Here is an 18,210-nt window from a genome sequence, read left to right as displayed (position 1 = left end):
TTCTTTGAAACAGAAGTGCATGGTGCTTGCTTTGTTGTGAGGACCAAATGGTGCAGGGATAGTGGAAAACTATGGTGGCAGGGACCGGGCAAAGGGGCACAGAGTCCCATCTTGGCCACTGACCTTGTGAATGTCTTTGATTCAGTTTCCTCTTTTCCTCAGTGTAGGGTCGGAACACAGCATGGTGTAGCCAAAAGAATAAGGACTTGGGGGTCAGAAAGGCCAAGTTCAAACTGAATTCTCTTCTACCTCTTAGTAGCTATGTAACCCTAGGCAAGGAATTTTACCTCTGAGTCTTGAGTTCACATCTGTAAAATGGGAATAATGAGTCCCATGCTAGAGATGACTTAAGCCCCCCCACCAACCGCGCTGAGCCCCGGGATGGGGGAGGGGCGGACACCCACCTGCACAGAACACACCCTTCACTCCACTCCTGAAGAGCAGGACACGCACTTGTCGGTCGTCCCGCAGCCGGGCCAGGGCTTCCAGCAGCTGCAGAGCAGACCCCATCAGACACCTCCCAGCCCAGCCCCAACCCACCCTGGTGCCGGCCATTTCTCACCTCGCTAACCAAGACATTTCCCAGGGCATTTCGGGCGTGCGGTCTGTTCATCAGAATCTCAGTGATTCCTGCAGGGACCGGGCAACGTTGGGTGAGGCCTCTGGCCTGCTCGCTCCTGGCTGGGCCTGGCAGCCTCTAGCTTGAGCAGCCGCGTGACGGGGAAGTCACACATGCCCAGGCTTTGGTTTTCCTGACTAAAACAGAACAACCCTTGTCCTTCCTGCTTCACGAAAGAAGTGTTGCCCTGGTTGATATGGGTCAGTGGTTAGAGCGCCATCCAGCGCACAGAGAGGGTCTCAAGTTTGATTCCCAGTCAGGGCTGCAGGTTAGTCCCCAGCCCCAGGTGGGGTGTGTGCAGGAGGCAACCTATAGATGTGTCTCTCTCACATTGTTTTTCTCTCTCTCTCTCTTCCCCTCCCTCCCTCCCTTCCACTGTCTCTAAAAAACAATGGGAGGCCGCCGTAGCGGCGGCGCCCGGAGCCCGGCGGCCTCCCAGCACCCGTCCCCGCCGCGCAGCCCCCGCGCGCCTGGTGCCGCGGGCCGCGCGCCCCGCACACCGGACGGAGGCCCGGGCGCCCTCTCCGTGCACCTCCCGGCGGCGCTAGACTTCAGTAGAGTTGACTGAATTCAAGGGATTAAAAAGTACAAATTGGGAAGTTTGAAAAAGATGGCGGCGGAGGTTAAAGGCTGTTCTGTTGCCTCGCACCCAGCGAAATCGGAGGGGATGAGGTGTGGAGGCGCGTGGGTCTGGCTGGTGGCGGGGGAGAGGGGCTTTTGTTCCAAACCTAGGGGAGATTAGCTCTCCATCACCCTGAAACCCATCTTCTGGCGAACCCCGGGAGACCCAGATGCCTGCGGGGAGAGGCGGGACTCTTGCGGAGGTGCGCCCAGCAATCAGTGTTTGCTGCGCTGGAGTGCGGAACGAGGGGACTTAGATACGTGGAAGGCAGAAGGACCAGACTCACAGCCATCGCGGCTCGCCGCACCATGGCCTGTTGGCGCCCTGAGACCCCGCCCCGCCCTGGGACCCGCCCCGCACGTTTTGAAGACCTGCCCCGCAAGTCTTGCAGGCACACCTGCGCCCCAAGCAACGGCTTATGCATGTGGGTGGCCTGCTCTCTGGCAGCGGACCAGATGAACTGCTGTTCTAGTCGGACTGCTCCAGGGCCACTCAGACAGGAGGAAGAAACTACAGTTTTTGCTGTAATCCTTGCTGAGTGCCTAAGGCAGTAGCTGATCTACACCCCATTGGAGACCCAGAAACGAGGGCATCTGGTGGTCTGTGGGAGATGACACCAGATTTCAACCACGTGCATAAGGGACACATTCAACAGGAATATTCAGTGAGCGCCAAAGCTTTGCTGCACCAAGACCCGGCCCATGGACGTGTCTCCTGCACAGCAACTCTTCCTTTATAGACAAAGAGAGCCCCCCCAGTGACACCAACAACAATCAAGACTTAACTATACAAAGGAGGACCAAGATGGAGGCATAGGGCGGAAGCCTGATTGTTGCCTACCACAACAACTTTGAGACTACGACAAGAGAGCAGAGCAGACACCATCCAAGACCACCATAGGGCTGGCTGAGTAGATGCTCTACAACTAGAATAAAAGAGGGGTATGTGGGATGATGCTGATGCCGGTGACCCAAAGACCACACTTTAAGAACTACGGCTCAGGCGACACAAAAGAACTATGGCTCAGGTGATACAACAGCGGCCTGGAACGTGCTCGGCGCAGTTCCCCCGGCAGTCTCCGGCTGAGGGGACGGCTCCACTGGCAGCCAAGCACGGACAGACGAGCCCCTATAAGACATGGGGTGGGAGACTCCGCGCTTGCTGACCTCCGAGTCCGTCAAGAATCTCAACGCCCCGGAAGCGGCCAGGTGCGCATGCTCGGCGACCGGCCACCGATGCAGACCCAAGGGCCGACGCAGCGACGCCAGACCGGCCCACCGCCATGCACCGGGCGCACCGGAGCTTCGCCGAGCCGCCGCCCGACGAGTTCTGCAGCAGCCATACTGGAGCTCTGGAAGGATGGCCAGAGGAATTGCTGAGGGGAGATTGACCGGCAGGAATTGGGATCGGGAAGACGGGGCCCCGCTGAGACCCGGGTGCGGGCGGGGTTGCGCGCCTCTGGGCTAGGGTGTGGTCACACGCCTCTGGGTATAAGTGAGGCCTCACGTCCCTGGGTCTAGGTGAGGCCACATGCCCCTGGGTCCAGGTGAGGCTGGACTCCGGGTCCGGGTGAGGCCATGTGCCCCTGGACCCGGATGACGCTGGATCCCGTGCCCGGGCGAGGCCAAGCGCCCCTGGGTCTGGGAGATCCCACACACCCCTGGGTCCAGGCGAGACCATGTGTCCCTGGATCCGGGTGAGACCTCGTGCACCTAGGCCTGGGTGAGGTCACGTGCCCCAGGGTCTGAGAGGCCAAGCATCCCTGGGTCCGGGTGCGACCATGTGTCCCTGGATCCGGATGAGGCCTCGTGCACCTAGGCCCGGGTGAGGCCACGTGACCCTGGGTCTGGAAGAGGCTAAGCATCCCTGGGTCCGGGTGAGACCATGTGTCCCTGGATCCGGGTGAGGCCTCGTGCACCTAGGCCCGGGTGAGCCCAAGTGGCCCTGGGTCTGGAAGAGGCCAAGCGTCCCTGGGTCCGGGTGAGACCATGTGTCCCTGGATCCGGGTGAGGCCTCGTGCACCTAGGCCCGGGTGAGGCCACGTGCCCCTGGGTCTGGGAGAGGCCAAGCGTCCCTGGGTCCGGGTGAGACCATGCGTCCCTGGATCTGGATGAGGCCTCGTGCACCTAGGCCCGGGTGAGCCCAAGTGGCCCTGGGTCTGGGAGAGGCCAAGCGTCCCTGGGTCCGGGTGAGACCATGTGTCCCAGGATCCGGGTGAGGCCTCGTGCACCTAGGCCCGGGTGAGCCCAAGTGGCCCTGGGTCTGGGAGAGGCCAAGCGTCCCTGGGTCCGGGTGCGACCATGTGTCCCTGGATCCGGATGAGGCCTCGTGCACCTAGGCCCGGGTGAGGCCACGTGCCCCTGGGTCTGGGAGAGGCCAAGCGTCCCTGGGTCCGGGTGAGACCATGCGTCCCTGGATCCGGATGAGGCCTCGTGCACCTAGGCCCGGGTGAGCCCAAGTGGCCCTGGGTCTGGGAGAGGCCAAGCGTCCCTGGGTCCGGGAGAGACCATGTGTCCCTGGATCCAGGTGAGGCCTTGTGCAACTGAGCCCGGGTGAGGCCACGTGCCCCTGGGTCTGGGAGAGGCCAGGCGTCCCTGGATACGGGTGAAGCCAGATCCTGGGTCCGGGTGAGGCCATGCGCCCCTGGATCCATCCGGGTGAGGCTGGGTCCCAGGCCCGGGTGAGACTACGCGCCCCTTGGGTATGGGTGAGGCCATGTGCCCCTTAGTCCGGGTGACGCCGTGCCCCTGGGTTCGGCCGAGACCAAACCAGAGGGAGTCGGACCTCCATTGCCACCATTTGTCCACCATCCAGAGCTGAGGGGTCAGTGCTGACATGTACACATAGGGAACTACTGGACATTGAGGTTGGGTCTCAGAAGAACTGTTGGTCCAGGGGGAAGCTCGCTGCGGATTGATTCATTTGCCTGTCAGCATAACTGTTATTGCTCGTCTCACATTCAGTTCTTATTAGTATGTATCTAGTGACATATGATCTCGCTCATCTGGGGGAAATGATGAACAGCATGGACTGAGGAACAAGAACAGAACCAGAAGCAAGGAGGCATCGATCGGACTATCGGGCCTCGGAGGGAGGATAGGGGAGGGTGGGGGGAGGGGGAGAGTTCAACCAAGGGACTTGTGTGCATGCATATGAGCCTATCCAACGGTTGAGTTCAACAGGGGATTGGGGCATGCGTGGGGAGAGGGGTGGGATGGGAATGGGGGGATGAGGACAAATATGTGACACCTTAATCAATAAAGAAATATAAAGTAAAAAAAAAAAAAAAAGTTTAAAACTTAAAAAAAAAAAAAAAGATAAATATTACATGATCTCACTCATATGTGGGCTATAATGATCAACATACTTTGATGAACAAAAATAGATCCAGAGACAAATGGCAGGGGAGGTGGGGGGTTGGAGAACAACCAAAGGACGTATGCATGCACATTAGCATAACCAATGGACACAGACACTGGGGCGGTGGGGACTTGCCCTGGGTGGGAATGGTTGCGGGGGGGGGGGGGGGACAATTGGGAAAAAAGGAGACATATGTAAAAACTTAAGATGATAATAAAAAAATCTCTCACTAGAAAAACAAAACAAAAAACAAAACAAAACAAAACAAAAAAACAATGGGAAAAATATCCTTGGATGAGGGTTAACAAAACAAACAAACAAAAAAGCCACCAAGTGTTGGCGTGAAAAAAGAAACTGTACTATCTATTGAACAACTGTAATAGATAAGAAATTGTGTAAGTTATAAATTATATAATAGTCCCTGCCCACAAGGTGCTTATAACCTCGTACAAGTAAATAAAAATACGAGGTCTTGAGTAAGGTAAGGGCATAACATACTCAGAGGATCACAGGTGGCAGTTCACGAGTGGAAGCGTTGAGCAAGGTGAGAATAAGTAAAAATGTTCGTTTGAGGAACGAGGTATGGTGGGGAAATACTATAGGTAAGGGACTATCCGATTTTTTAAAGTCAAAGTTCCTGAAAGCTCGATCCAGGACCTCTGTATTCAATCATTTGTACAATTAAATAATGCACCTAACATGTGTTGGCTTCTGTACTAGACACGGATTCCAGAGATCAGGCAGGCCCAGTCCCTGTCTTCTCAGAACCTGCAGTCTGACAGAGAAGACAGACATTCATTGATGTCATTACTGTTTGTGATGAGAACACAGAATAGAAAGGACAAGGAGGAAGAGAGTGGGCCGAGGGGGACCCTAGTGTAGAAGGTCAACAATGACCTTTTAGCTGAGAGCTGAGGGATGACTAGGAGAGCAAGGCAGGCAAAAGTGTGTGTGTGTGTGTGTGTGTGTGTGTGTGTGTGTTGGTGGGGAGAAAAGCCCATTCCAGGCAGAGGGAGCTGCACAGATGAGGGCCCTGAGTGTGGGAGAGGTTTTTACAAAATCTGTAGAGCTGGGCCGCTTAGGTTCTTTTTGGCTGGCATAATACAATTAAACTGACATAATACAGATGAACAGGAGAAAAGCATACACTAGTACATTTATACAAGTTTTACACGACATGGGAGCCCCATAAGGAAATGAAGCCCCCCCAGAAATGGTGGAACCTACATGCTTTTATAGTAGGTTGAACAAAGAGACAGTTGTGGAAAGGTAACTAAACTACGTGAGGAGGCTGAAGGAAAATAACAATTTTGTTTCTTAATAAAATGTGTTTGTACAGAGTTCTCTTGGCTTTGATTCTCTGTTGAAGGATGTTTCTTTTCTCCTGGTCCAGGGAGGGCAGCTTTCACGGGGGAGTATTTATCTCTTGCCTTCAGGAAGAAAAGGGGAAATCCAAATGCCTTTCGTGCATCTGCTGTTTGTTTGTTTTTTCAAGTGCCTTTAGCACAAAGTAATCCTTATGACAAAGAAGCATATTTTGGGGTAACATATTCTGCCACCTTTTGGTGTCTTCGGGAACTGGAGGAGTTCAGAGTAAAGGGAGAGCAGCGTAAGGTGAGGGAGGAGAGTCCGGAGGATCTGGGCTTGCTCACCTGTCCCTTCTTCTGCACCTCCTATGTGCTTGCCTCTTATATCCCCAGGGCTGCCCTGCACACCTGGCCAGCCCAGAGCTCTCCTCTGAGTTCCCAGCCTAAATATCCAACTGCCCACTTGACCTCTCGACCAAAATTATCAATCTTTCTCCTGTTCTCTTGGTGAGTAAATGATGGCACTATGAACCCAGGAGTCCACCCTGTTGCCTCCTTCTCCCTCACCCATGAAAACTCAGTTTCCAAGACCTGCCAATCCAACCTCTTAAATAGATCTTAGATCTTTCAGCTCATAGCCCTCATCGCAGCCACTAACCTGCTATGGGCTTTGAACCCTATTACGTGGATCACCCAACTGGCCCTCTTGCCCTCAGTCTTGCTCATTAGGTTCACAGTCATCTTTCTAATCCAAATCTGACCGTGTCCTTCCCCTCCCTTTTCATCAAAATAAAGTCCAATCTTTAATACAACCCCAGAGCCCCCCAATCTGGGCCTTGCACCCCACTCTGGCCTCAATTCAACCCCCCAATCTGGGACAGTTGTAGGGAAGACACATCAGTTGTGGGCAGGGGCCATTTCCCCTTTGTTAAAATGTCCGGGATAGACTAGAGGAGTGTTTACCAAGCCTTTGGAATTCAAAGGCCCTTTATTTTATTTTTTTGTTCCAGGGTCCTCAGCTTTGTCTGTAGAACAAGCAGTGTTTATTAAGATGGCATTCTCAGTGTGAGTTGATTTGAGACATAGAGAAGGGCCCAAGAAAGTTTCAGAGCTCTCAAGGGACAGGGTGTCCAGCCTGAAGTTAGAAAGCTGTGGTCTAGGGCAGAGAACTGTGACACTCAGGCTAGGTGAACTTCCTTAGCCTCCTCAGACATTTTCAAAGAGCTCACTGAGCCCAGCAAGATCTGGAGGTCCCACAGAGGAAATCAGATGTCCCTACAGTTCTCTCTAGCTCTGGTGCTTCAGAAGAGAAACTGGTGGAAACAGAGAAATCCTATCAGAGGGGTTGAGGAAAACAGTCTAGGTCCAAGGTCATTGTGGCGACAGACCCTAGAGTGCCCCTCTGTTCCCAGCCCCTTCACTGGAGTATGGGCAGGACCTGTGAATTGCTTCTAACCAACAGAATACAGCTAAGGCTACCAAATGTTACTTTCAAGAGTAGAGTCAGTTATATGGCAAAGGTGATGAGATGTTACTTTCATGGTTAGGTTATGCTATATATAAGACTGTTTTGAGAGGAACCAAGATGGCAGTATAAGTAAACACCTGAACTTGCTGCCTCGCACAACCACTTCAAAACTACAACTAAAAGACAAAACGAATATCATCCAGAACCACGGGAAGGCTGGCTGAGTGGAATTTATACAACTAGAAGGAAAGAGAAAAGCACACTGAGACTGGGAGAGAGTGCGGAGGTGCGGAAGTGAAGTTCAGAGGTACGGAGGTGCGTGCAGAAAAGGGCTGCCAACTGGGTATGCTGTTGTCTTTTTCAATAAGGAGGGAGATACAAGCTCCCGACTGCTCTGAACTCCAGTTCCGGATGAGACTCTGGGGACTCAGACTCATACAGGGAGAAACTGAGCTATCTGGCATTCTCTCAGAGGTGCTTGCAGCGATCATTGTTCCTGCACGGTGCGGGGGGACACAGAGACCCGGGGACCTCTTCGGGGCAGGGCTGATGGTCAGCCATTGCTGTTTGCTCTGCCCTGGTGATTCCCTGAGACCCTACCCCACCCAATTTACAATCCCAAGCTGTGCGCAGAGGCTTTTGCATATGAATGCCCTGGCCTTCTGCAACCTAAAACCTAACAAACTGCAGCTGGGTCAGAGAACCCCAGAGCCTCCAAAAAAAGGCCCAAGGCTGGACAGCAGCTTGCATTGCTTCACAGCTGGGCCTCATCTGGACACCTCCAAACCCCAAACAAAGAGGAGGAATCTGCAGATCTCTCTGTAGCTCCTGCTGGGTGGCCTCAGGCAGAGGCTGACTTTGCACCTCCTTGGAGATCCAAGAGCCAGTGTACCCAGTGGTCAGAGTGAGATCATCCAGATTACAACTCTTCACATCCATAAGAGACACACTCAGGGGGCAGACTCAGTGAGTGCCAAAGCCCCACTGAAGCAAGTCTTGCCCCATAAGGGTGTCTCCAGCACAGAAGTTCTACCATTGTAGACACAACTGATCCTCACAGCCAACTGGCCTGGAGGTCAATTCCTCCCAGTGATACCAACAGCAATCAAAGCTTAACTACAACAGACTGTGCACACAGCACACAAAGGGGTGCACCAAGAGTGTCCACCTCAGGTAACTGGGGAGGCTGAGCCACTGGGCCCTATAGGACACCTAGCACACAAAGCCACTCTATCAACTCAGGGAAGCAGCCAAAATGTGGAGACAAAGAAACAGGTCACAAATGAAAGAAATAGAGGAAAGCAAACTACTGGATATAGAGTTCAAAACCATGGTTATAAGGTTACTCAAGAATCTTTTAGAAACCTCTGAGAAACTTAGTGAGACCCTCAAGGATATGAAAAAGGACCAACTAGAAATTAAGCATACACTATCTGAAATAAAGAATAATATACAGAGATCCAACAGCAGACTAGAGGATCCCAAGAATCAAGTCAAAGATTTGAAATATGAAGAAGCAAAAAACACCCAACCAGAAAAGCAAAAAGAAAGAAGAATCAAAAAGTGTGAAGATTGCCGAAACCGGTTTGGCTCAGTGGATAGAGCGTCGGCCTGCGGACTCAAGGGTCCCAGGTTCGATTCCGGTCAAGGGCATGTACCTTGGTTGCGGGCACATCCCCAGTGGGGGGTGTGCAAGAGGCAGCTGATCGATGTTTCTCTCTCATCGATGTTTCTAGCTCTCTATCCCTCTCTCTTCCTCTCTGTGAAGGATCAATAAAATATATTAAAAAAAAGAAAAAGAAAAAAAAAAAGTGTGAAGATAGCGTAAGGAGCCTCTGGGACGGCTTCAAGTGTACCAACATCTGAATTTTTGGGGTGCCAGATACAGAAAACCTATTTGAAGAAATAATGACAGAGCCAAAACCGGTTTGGCTTAGTGGGTAGAGCATCGGCCTGCGGACTCAAGGGTCCCAGGTTCGATTCTGGTCAAGGGCATGTACCTTGGTTGTGGGCACATCCACAGTAGGAGGTGTGCAAGAGGCAGCTGATCGATGTTTCTCTCTCATCGATGTTTCTAACTCTCTATCCCTCTCTCTTCCTCTCTGTAAAAAATCAATAAAAATATATTGGAAAAAAAAAGAAAAAAAAAAAGAAATAATGACAGAAAACTTCCCCCACCTGGTGAAAGAAATAGACTTACAAGTCCAGGAAGTGCAGAGAACCCCAAACAAGAGGAATTCAAAGAGGACCACACCAAGACACATCATAATTAAAATGCCAAGGGCAAAAGACAAATAGAGAATCTTAAAAGCAGCAAGAGAAAAACAGTTAGTTACCTACAAGGGAGTACCCATAGGATTGTCAGCTGATTTCTCAACAGAAACTATGCAGGCCAGAAGGGAGTGGCAAGAAATATTCAAAGTGATGAATAGCAAGAACCTACAACCAAGATTACTCTACCCAGCAAAGCTATCATTTAGAATTGAAGGTCAGATAAAGAGCTTCACAGATAAGAAAAAGCTAAAGGAGTTCATCACCACCAAACCAGTATTATATGAAATGCTAAAGGGTATTCTTTAAGAAGAGGAAGAAGAAGAAAAAGGTAAAGATAAAAATTATGAACAACATAGTGACAATAAATACATATCTATCAACAAGTGAATCAAGTGAATAAAAAATCTGATGAACAAAATAAACTGCTGAATATAATAGAATCAGGGGCATAGAAAGGGAGTGGACTGACAATTCTCGGGGGGAAGGGGGTGTGGGGGTGTGTGGGAAGAGACAGGACAAAAATCGTACACCTATGGATGAGGACAGTGGGAGGGGGGTAAGGGCAGAGGGTGGGGTGGGAACCGAGTGGAGGGGAGCTGTGGGGGGAAAAAAGAGGAACAACTGTAATAATCTGAACAATAAAGATTTATTAAAAAAAAATAGTCTGTTTTGCTAGTGCATTCTAGAGAAATAGTGGAACTATGGAGAGGGTCATATATCAAGGAAGTGTGGGGAGCCTCTAAGAGCTGAGATGGGCCCCCTGGCCAACAGTCAGCAAGAAAACAGGACTTCCGTCCTGTAAACATAGCAAGTGAGTTCTGTCAACAAGGTGAGGAGCTTGAAAGCGGATCTCTCCCCAGTCAAGCCTATGATGAGAACATAACCCTGTCCAAGAAGACCCAAGGCCAGAGAACCCAGCTAATTTGTGCCTGGACTTCTGACCTACAGAAATTATGAGATAATAAATGTGTTATTATAAGCAACAATGTTTGGTGGCAATAGAAAACTAATATAGTAATGATGTCCTGGGATTGACAGAAATTTTCTCTCCTTTCGCTTTCCTGTTCTGTCATTCCTTTCTCTCTGGCTGACTCTCTCCCATCTTTCATCTTTTTCTCCTCTTTTCATCTTTATATTCCTCTCTCAAAACACTAGCTGCCAAATCTTATTGTGCTTCACTCAAGCCATAGCTCAGTCCTACACCAGTTCCATGGCCTTGGGCATATTACGTTATCCACCTGGCCTTCAATTTCCTTATCTGTAAATAGAAATAATAAAAAAGGTTGTTACGAGGATTAAAAGAAATAATGCACATAAATGGTTAGCCAGAGTTTGTGGGTACAGTAAGCAGGAAAAGGACACAAATGCTGGGGAAAGTCTAGGGCCCAAAACAAGGTATGAACTCCAAGCTGGTAGCCCTGAAGAGCCAGGTAGGGTGTCTTTGGCTTTCATTCTTTCATCTGACAACATTCAATTTGCATACCACCTGGAGAAACCAAGAGGACTCTGCCTTCTATTTGAGCCCTGGTTCTCGGAACATTGCTGTTTCCAGCAGTAGAGATGGGTCTGCACTGCACTCTCCTTACTCACCAAACCCGCCATGCCACTGGCTGATGACTTCCTTGGCAGTTGATGTAGGATCACTTTTGTCTGGAGGGTTTGGATCACAGGCTTGGTGATATGGGTAGGAGCCAACAGAAACTACTGGAGGTAGTATACAGACCAACTGGTTTACCAACTCCTTATTACATAGAAGGGGAAACTGAAGCCCAGGAAAGAAGAGAACTTGCCTAAGTTAACAGCTGGACCCAGCTAGCAGTCCGACGTTCAACGAGCTAACAACCTACGAGGGAGACAAGTCCAGATCCGTGGAAAATAAAGGGGTATTGAAGGGTGGTAATTCCAGAAGTACGTACATAGGCAGAGAGGAAAGGAGAGGACCCAAGTCAGGGGCATAGCTAGAATAAAACACAGAGGTGGGACAGCTTAAAATGAACCCTTGGGGCAGAAGAGATAAAATGGGAAGGTCAGGTGTAGTGGAGAACCATGAACACCCTGCTAAGTAAGGAGTTGGAACAGAGCCATAAAGAAGAGGGAAGAGTGGCTAACAAGCCAATCCTGTTTTCAAGGACAACAGGTGTGACAAGACTCTTAGGCCATTGGTCCAAGATGAAGGCAGAGCCTGTGGCTTCTAACATAAACATCGAATGGCCCCAAGTCATTTTGCGGGGGATGGGGGAGAGGTGGTGTTTCTCCTGTGTGGGAGTCTTTTCCTCATGCTTCCTCCACTGTCCCTCAATGACCTTCTAAATGGTAGGGGCAGCCGGCCAGCATGGCTCAGTGGTTGAGCATTGACCTATGAACCAGAAGGTCGCGGCTCGATTCCCGGTCAGGGTACAAGCCTGGGCTGTGGGCTCGTTCCCCCAGTATGGGGCATGCAGGAGGCAGACGATCAATGATTCTTTCTCATTATTGATGTTTCTATTTCTCTCTCCCACTCCCTTTGTCTCTGAAATCAAGAAAAAATATCTATACTAATAAAAGGGTAATATGCAAATTGGTCACGATACCCTCACAGTAACAACTGATCAGCAGGCTGTGTGGGGCAACCAGGCCGGCAGGGGGTTTAGCAAGGGACAACCAAACGACTGACTAGCAGGCTGCGTGGGGTGACCAGGTCGGCGGGGGTGGGGGGGAGTGGGGGTGGGCAGTTGGGGGCATCCAGGGTGGCAGGGGGGGCAGTTAGGGGCAATCAGGCTGGCAGGCAGAGGTAGTTAGGGGTGATCAGGCTGGCAGGGAGGGAAGTTAGGGGTGAGCAGGCAGGCAGGTGAGCAGTTAGGAGCCAGTGGTCCCGGATTGTGAGAGGGATGTCCAACTGCTGGCAGTCAGACATCCCCCAAGGGGTCCTGGATTGGAGAGGGTGCAGGCTGGGCTGAGGGGAAACCCTCCCCCCTTGCATGAATTTCATGCACTGGGCCTCTAGTATTTAAATGAAAAATAAATGGTGGGCAGAGGCTTACTATGCTGATCCTTGTTATCCATGGATAACAATTCTGCTATCTGCAAGGTCTATGACCCCTGGTAATACTTTTTACTGATGTACTAGTCTGTGTTTTGTACAGAAGAGGCAGTGATGACCTAATAGTTGAGAACACAAGTTTTGAAATCACACCTGATTCAAATTGCTTAATTTCCCTGTGCAGCTGTTTTTTGTTTATTTTTAATTTAAAAATTTATTTATTTTTAAATATATTTTTATTGATTTCAGAGAGGAAGGGAGAGGGAGAGAGGCATAGAAACATCAATGATGAGAGAATCATTGATTGGCTGCCTCCTGCGCGCCCCCTACTGAGAATCTAGCCCGGAACCCCGGCATGTGCCCTTGACCGGAATTGAACCTAGGACCTCTCAGTCCGCAGGCCAATGCTCTATCCACTGAGCCACGTTGGCCAAGCAGTTTATTGATTTTGAGAGAGAGAGACATTTATTTCCACTTATGCATTCATTGGTTGTTTCTTGTATGTACCCTGATTGGGAGAGGGGGGGGCGGGGGACGGGACTGCAACCTTGAGGTATAGGGATGACACTTTAACCAACTGAGCTACCGGGCCAGGGTGTGCCTCTGTTTCTTAATGGCAAAGAAAAATATCAAGGCAAGCACTGTTGCCAGTTGGGCATGAATAAAGCATGAGAGTAAGGGGCATTCTCTAAGACTCAGCAACCCCTACACGCCCATCCAAAGTGGGGGGATGCACATGAGGGAATAGCGTGCCACAGCAGGGAGCAAGGAACTAGATTAATATAGCAAAGCAGCTCTTCAAAAGTTAGTAAGGGGTGGGGGAGGAAATAAGAGATGTAGACTCCAATGCCATTTGTGTAAATTAAAATTCTGACACCAACAGGACGGGAGAGAAAGCCAAGAGAACGGCCTGGACCTGAGGGTAAGACCGAGGGGTATGGGTAACAACCACCACAAAACAAAATGCGCAATCGAAGGTGTTTTCTGCCAGGGACCAGCGAACTCTCCTGGCCCTTCTGCTGGGAGGAGACGCGCCCTCCTCTGCCCTCACCCTCCGCCCTCCATCGCGGCCTCGCACGATTGGCTCTGCCGCCTCGGCCCCCTTGGGACCTTGCCAGAGTCCTTGGCCCCGGGGCGCAATCACGCCTTTTAAAGCTGCGGGGGTGGGTGCGGGTGCCTAGTCCTACCCCTGAGTAATCCTCTCCCCCTCCTCGCAGCGCAGGCTAACCGGGGACGGAGAGGACCGACCCTGACCCAGAGTCCCGTTCCAAGTAGTGTCGGGGAGGCCAGTAAGGTGGTCACTCATTCTCGGGCAACCTAGGCTAGGATGCAGGGGACTGGGGTACAAATCCCGAAATATATTAGACGACCCCACGGTCGCAGTCATTCCGTGTGCGGTGGACGCGCCGGCATCGCCTGGGCCGGGCAGCAGCGCCAGGCGCCCCCCTCCTCAGCTCTGCCCCTTCGCCCCAGCCGCCTCCTGGGTGCTCGCGGGGAGAGCGCACGCACCTTTGTCGGGACCCTCCAGGGCGCGCACTTGGATCTCCGGGTCGCGGGCCGCTGCCGCCGCCGAGGCACAGCTGCGGGCCGGAGGGGACCTCCAGGGGCGCGTTAGGCGCAGGGAGGTGAGGACGCGCTGCATGTGGGCGCCGGCTGGGAAGGCGCGGCTCGGCTTCTCCCGGACCTGCTCTCCCGCCGCCAGCTCGCAGGGCGGCCGCGAGGCTGCGCCGATCGCTCCACCTAGGGGCCGCCGGGCCGCCGGCCGCGCGCCTCACCTCCCGGGCGGGGGAGCCCGGCTCCGCCGCGGGATTTGGGGCAAGGCTACCAACGCGTCTTAATGTAAGCGTCAGTGTTTTAATCTGAAAAGCGGAGACAATAATGGTGACTTACTGGAAAAGAGCAAGGCAGACGCCAGTCAAAGTACTGACCACAGATTTAAAACCTCTTGCAAAAGGGAAATGTCCGAAAAAAAAAAAAAAAAAAGGGAAATGTCCGGCCTGAACGGAACGTATTCGGGCCCGGGAGCGGGAATTCACCTCAGCCATGGAAGAGCAAGCTTTTCTTTTCTTTCTTTTTTTTAAACACATTTTATTGATTTTTTTTACAGAGAAGAAGGGAGAGGGATAGAGAGCTAGAAACATCGATGAGAGAGGAACATCCATCAGCTGCCTCCTGCGCACCCCCTATTGGGGATGTGCCCACAACCAAGGTACATGCCCTTGACCGGAATCGAACCAGGGACCCTTGAGTCCACAGGCCAATGCTCCATCCACTGAGCCAAACCGGTTAGGACTGAAGAGCCAGCTTTTCAACCAGATACCAGCCATTGGGGCTTAGGTTCAAGGATAAGAAGGAGTGTGGTCTGGAGCCGGGTCTGAGACTGAGAGCACAAAAGCCTGAGGAAGATGTTCGGGTCGTTGGAACTGTTCTGTATCCTGTTAATGGTAGTAATTTGGAAGAGTCCATGCGTGTGTTGCAACTCTTGGGACCTTACACCAATAAAGGGTATGGGTGGGTGGGTGGTGGGGAAACTTCACAACATATATGTCTAAAACAAAGAAAAAAACAAAGTTCAGTGACTAACGTTGTGACCTTTTTAATCTCTCTGAAGCTCGTTCTCATGAGTTGTTTTGTTAGGATTAAAGGAGGTGACAGAAACAAAGGCTTTAGCCCCTAAATATATTTTATTTATTTTATCCTTTTTATTTGCGGATTCTGAATTGCAAATTTGTCTACTCACGAAAATTGTAACCCCAAAGTCAATACTCAAAGAGTTCTTGAGGTGGCAAACATTTTGAGTGGTGCTTTGTGCATAAAAATTCCTAATTAAAGGCACGTCAGCTGAGGTCGAACAAGACCATGCAGTGCTTGTTGTAGCTTTCACGCTGCGAACAAGTGTCCCTATCATGATCTAGTTTATGTCACTTTTTTTTTTTTTTGCATTTTGGTCCTTTTTGTTGGTGATTTCACTGTTTAAAAATGGTCCCCAAGCCTGAAGTGCTGTCTGGTATACATAAGTGCAAGAAGGGTGTGATATGCCTTATGAATAAAATAATATTAGATAAACTTATTTCAGACATGAGTTACAGTGTCTGGAGTCCAATGTTAATGAGTCAACTATATATGTATATGAATGTATATATATACACACATATTGTTTCATATTGTTTAAACCATCAACAAGAAGAAAGGGCAACTGAATGGAAAAAGATATTTGCAAATTATATATATATATATGCATACATACACACACACACACACACACACACACACACAATCAAGGGTTAATATCCAAAATACAGGGTGGGGTTTATAGTTGTTTGTATGGAAAGTAATATAATAATTAACAAATAATAATACAAGAATAAAAAGTTTCACATACTCATAGCTGAAAACCTACTTTTGCCACATCCTATATTTAAAGAACTTATACAATTCAACATCCAAAAAACCCACAACCCAATTAAAAAATAGACAGAGGTCATGAATAGACATTTCTTCAGAGCGGATATACAGATGGCCAACACACACATGAAAAGATGCTTGACATCACCAATCATGGGGAAATGCAAATCAAAAGCACAATGAAATATCACCTCACACTTGTCAGATTGGCTATTATAAAAAAGATTATAAAAAAGACAACAAATGGCAAGTGTTGGCGAGGATGTGGAGAAAGGGAGCCCTCCTGCACGGTTAGTGGGATTGTAAATTGGTGCACCACTATGGAAAACATCATGGGTTTTCCTCAAAAAATTAAAAATGGCGCAGCGATTCCACTTCTGGATATTTATCCAAAACAACCTAAAACAATAATTCAAAAAGATATATACACCCCCATGTTCATTGCAGCATTGTTTACAATAGCCAAGAAATAGCAAGCTAGGTGTCCATCCATAGATGAGTGGATAAAGAAGATGTGGTAAACACATACAATGAAATATTACTCAGCTATAAAAAAATCGTGCCATTTGTGATAACGTGGATGGGTTTAGAGGGTATTGTGCTAAGTGAAATAGGTTGGACAGAAAGACAAATATTATATGATTTCAATTACATGTGGAATCTAAAAAAAGAAAGAGACAAACAAATAAAACAGAAACTCATAGATACAGAAAACAAACTGATGGTTATCAGAGGGGAGGTAGGTAGGGGATTGGGTGGAAAAAGGCCTGTATCTTCCTTGACAAAAGTCAGTCTTTACCTTAATTGAGCCAGCTTGTCTATTGAGTCGCTTTTAGTTAGGAGTTTTTGTGTTCAGACCATCCGATGTGGTTACTTTAGGTCTCTTGAGTTTGTAAGGCCCACCATGCAGGCCTGCCCTGAGCTTGTCAGTTTTAATATGTGGCCTCCACTAGGGATTTCATCCACACTAGAGATTCACACTCACAAATATATTTTTTTAATTTTTTAAAATTCATTTTAGAGAGAGAGAGAGAAAGGGAGCAAGCAAGAAACATTAATCTGTTGTTCCACTTATTTATGCATTCATTCGTTGTTTCTTGTATGTGCCCTGACCAGGAATCTAACCTGCAACCTTGGCATGTCAGGCTGACGCTCTAACCAACTGATCTACCCCGCCAGGGCACAAAATATTTTTGCAATACAATTACTGGGCATAAAATTGAGATGAGTTGAGGTGTATATGGGAGGTGAGGCAGTGAAGTCCATGAATGTAGACAATGCCAGAATGAAACGAAATGCCATTTTAAAAATGAGATAACATGGAGCATATCTGTCTACAAAGAGCAGCTCTCTCTCTCCCAGGGCAAGCTCAAGCCTTTCTTCCCTCCCTCTCAGGCTGCATCTCCTAAACTCTAAGGGTTCCCATGAAACTGGCAACCAGGGGAACAATTGCCAGCGGCAACTGGACCTGGGCTAACCCCCTGAACCTGTCTCCAAGGCCCCCTTTTCTCTGACTCCAGTGAGCCAGAGCAGTCCCACCGAGGTTCTCTCCTGTTACTTATTCTAAGCCCTTCCTTGTTTCATTGTCCCTACCTTTATTTTTTAAATTTATCTTTATTGTTGAAATTATTACAGATGCCCCCCCTTATTTCCCCATTGACGCCCCCCCACCCCAACCTGGCTTTCACCACACTATCATCTGTGTCCATGGGTTATGCATATATGCATATAAGTTCTTTGGTTAATCTATCCCCCCTCTCAGCCTCCCCCCATCCCTGGACCTTCCCTCTGAAATGCATCAGTCTGTTCCATGCCTCTATGTCTCTAGATCTATTTTGTTCATCAGTTCATTTTGTTCATTAGATTCCACATATGTGTGAGATCCTGTGATACTTGTCTTCCTCTGATTTGGCTTATTTCGCTTAGCATAATACTCTCCGGGTTCATCCGTGCAGTTCACTGTCCCCACCCGGCTTCAATAAACCTACAATAAAAAAAAAAAGGAAGGGGTGGGGTTTGCTAGTAACACTCCCGCCCCCAAAGCTGCGCGCGCAGCCGAGCCTCCGCGCAGGCGCAGGTGCCCAGTGTCACCCCTCCCCTCTTCCCCCTTCTCAGCCTCCCGCCCCCCCCCTGGAA

General features: G+C 49.7%; 1 protein-coding gene across 4 annotated transcripts in view; it reads right to left on the bottom strand.

Annotated features, from left to right (window-relative positions):
- Nucleotides 1–14,395, bottom strand: part of ECHDC2 (enoyl-CoA hydratase domain containing 2) — a 28,654-nt gene extending 14,259 nt beyond the window's left edge. For 3 of the 4 annotated variants that reach the window (XM_054721306.1, XM_054721307.1, XM_054721309.1), the window contains exons 1-4: nucleotides 14,179–14,395; nucleotides 563–630; nucleotides 405–492; nucleotides 288–308 (exon numbers count right to left, since the gene is read on the bottom strand). In XM_054721306.1, the coding sequence (XP_054577281.1) occupies nucleotides 288–308; nucleotides 405–492; nucleotides 563–630; nucleotides 14,179–14,311 (310 nt within the window). In that variant the 5' untranslated portion in view covers nucleotides 14,312–14,395. The remainder of the gene's footprint in view (nucleotides 1–287; nucleotides 309–404; nucleotides 493–562; nucleotides 631–14,178) is intronic. The other variant, XM_054721308.1, reaches the window with a different exon arrangement.
- Between the last annotated feature and the right edge of the window lie 3,815 nt (nucleotides 14,396–18,210).

Source organism: Eptesicus fuscus, chromosome 9, assembly GCF_027574615.1.
Source record: "Eptesicus fuscus isolate TK198812 chromosome 9, DD_ASM_mEF_20220401, whole genome shotgun sequence".
Classification (NCBI taxonomy): Eukaryota; Metazoa; Chordata; class Mammalia; order Chiroptera; family Vespertilionidae; genus Eptesicus; species Eptesicus fuscus.
This window is presented reverse-complemented; position numbering and strand designations above follow the sequence as displayed.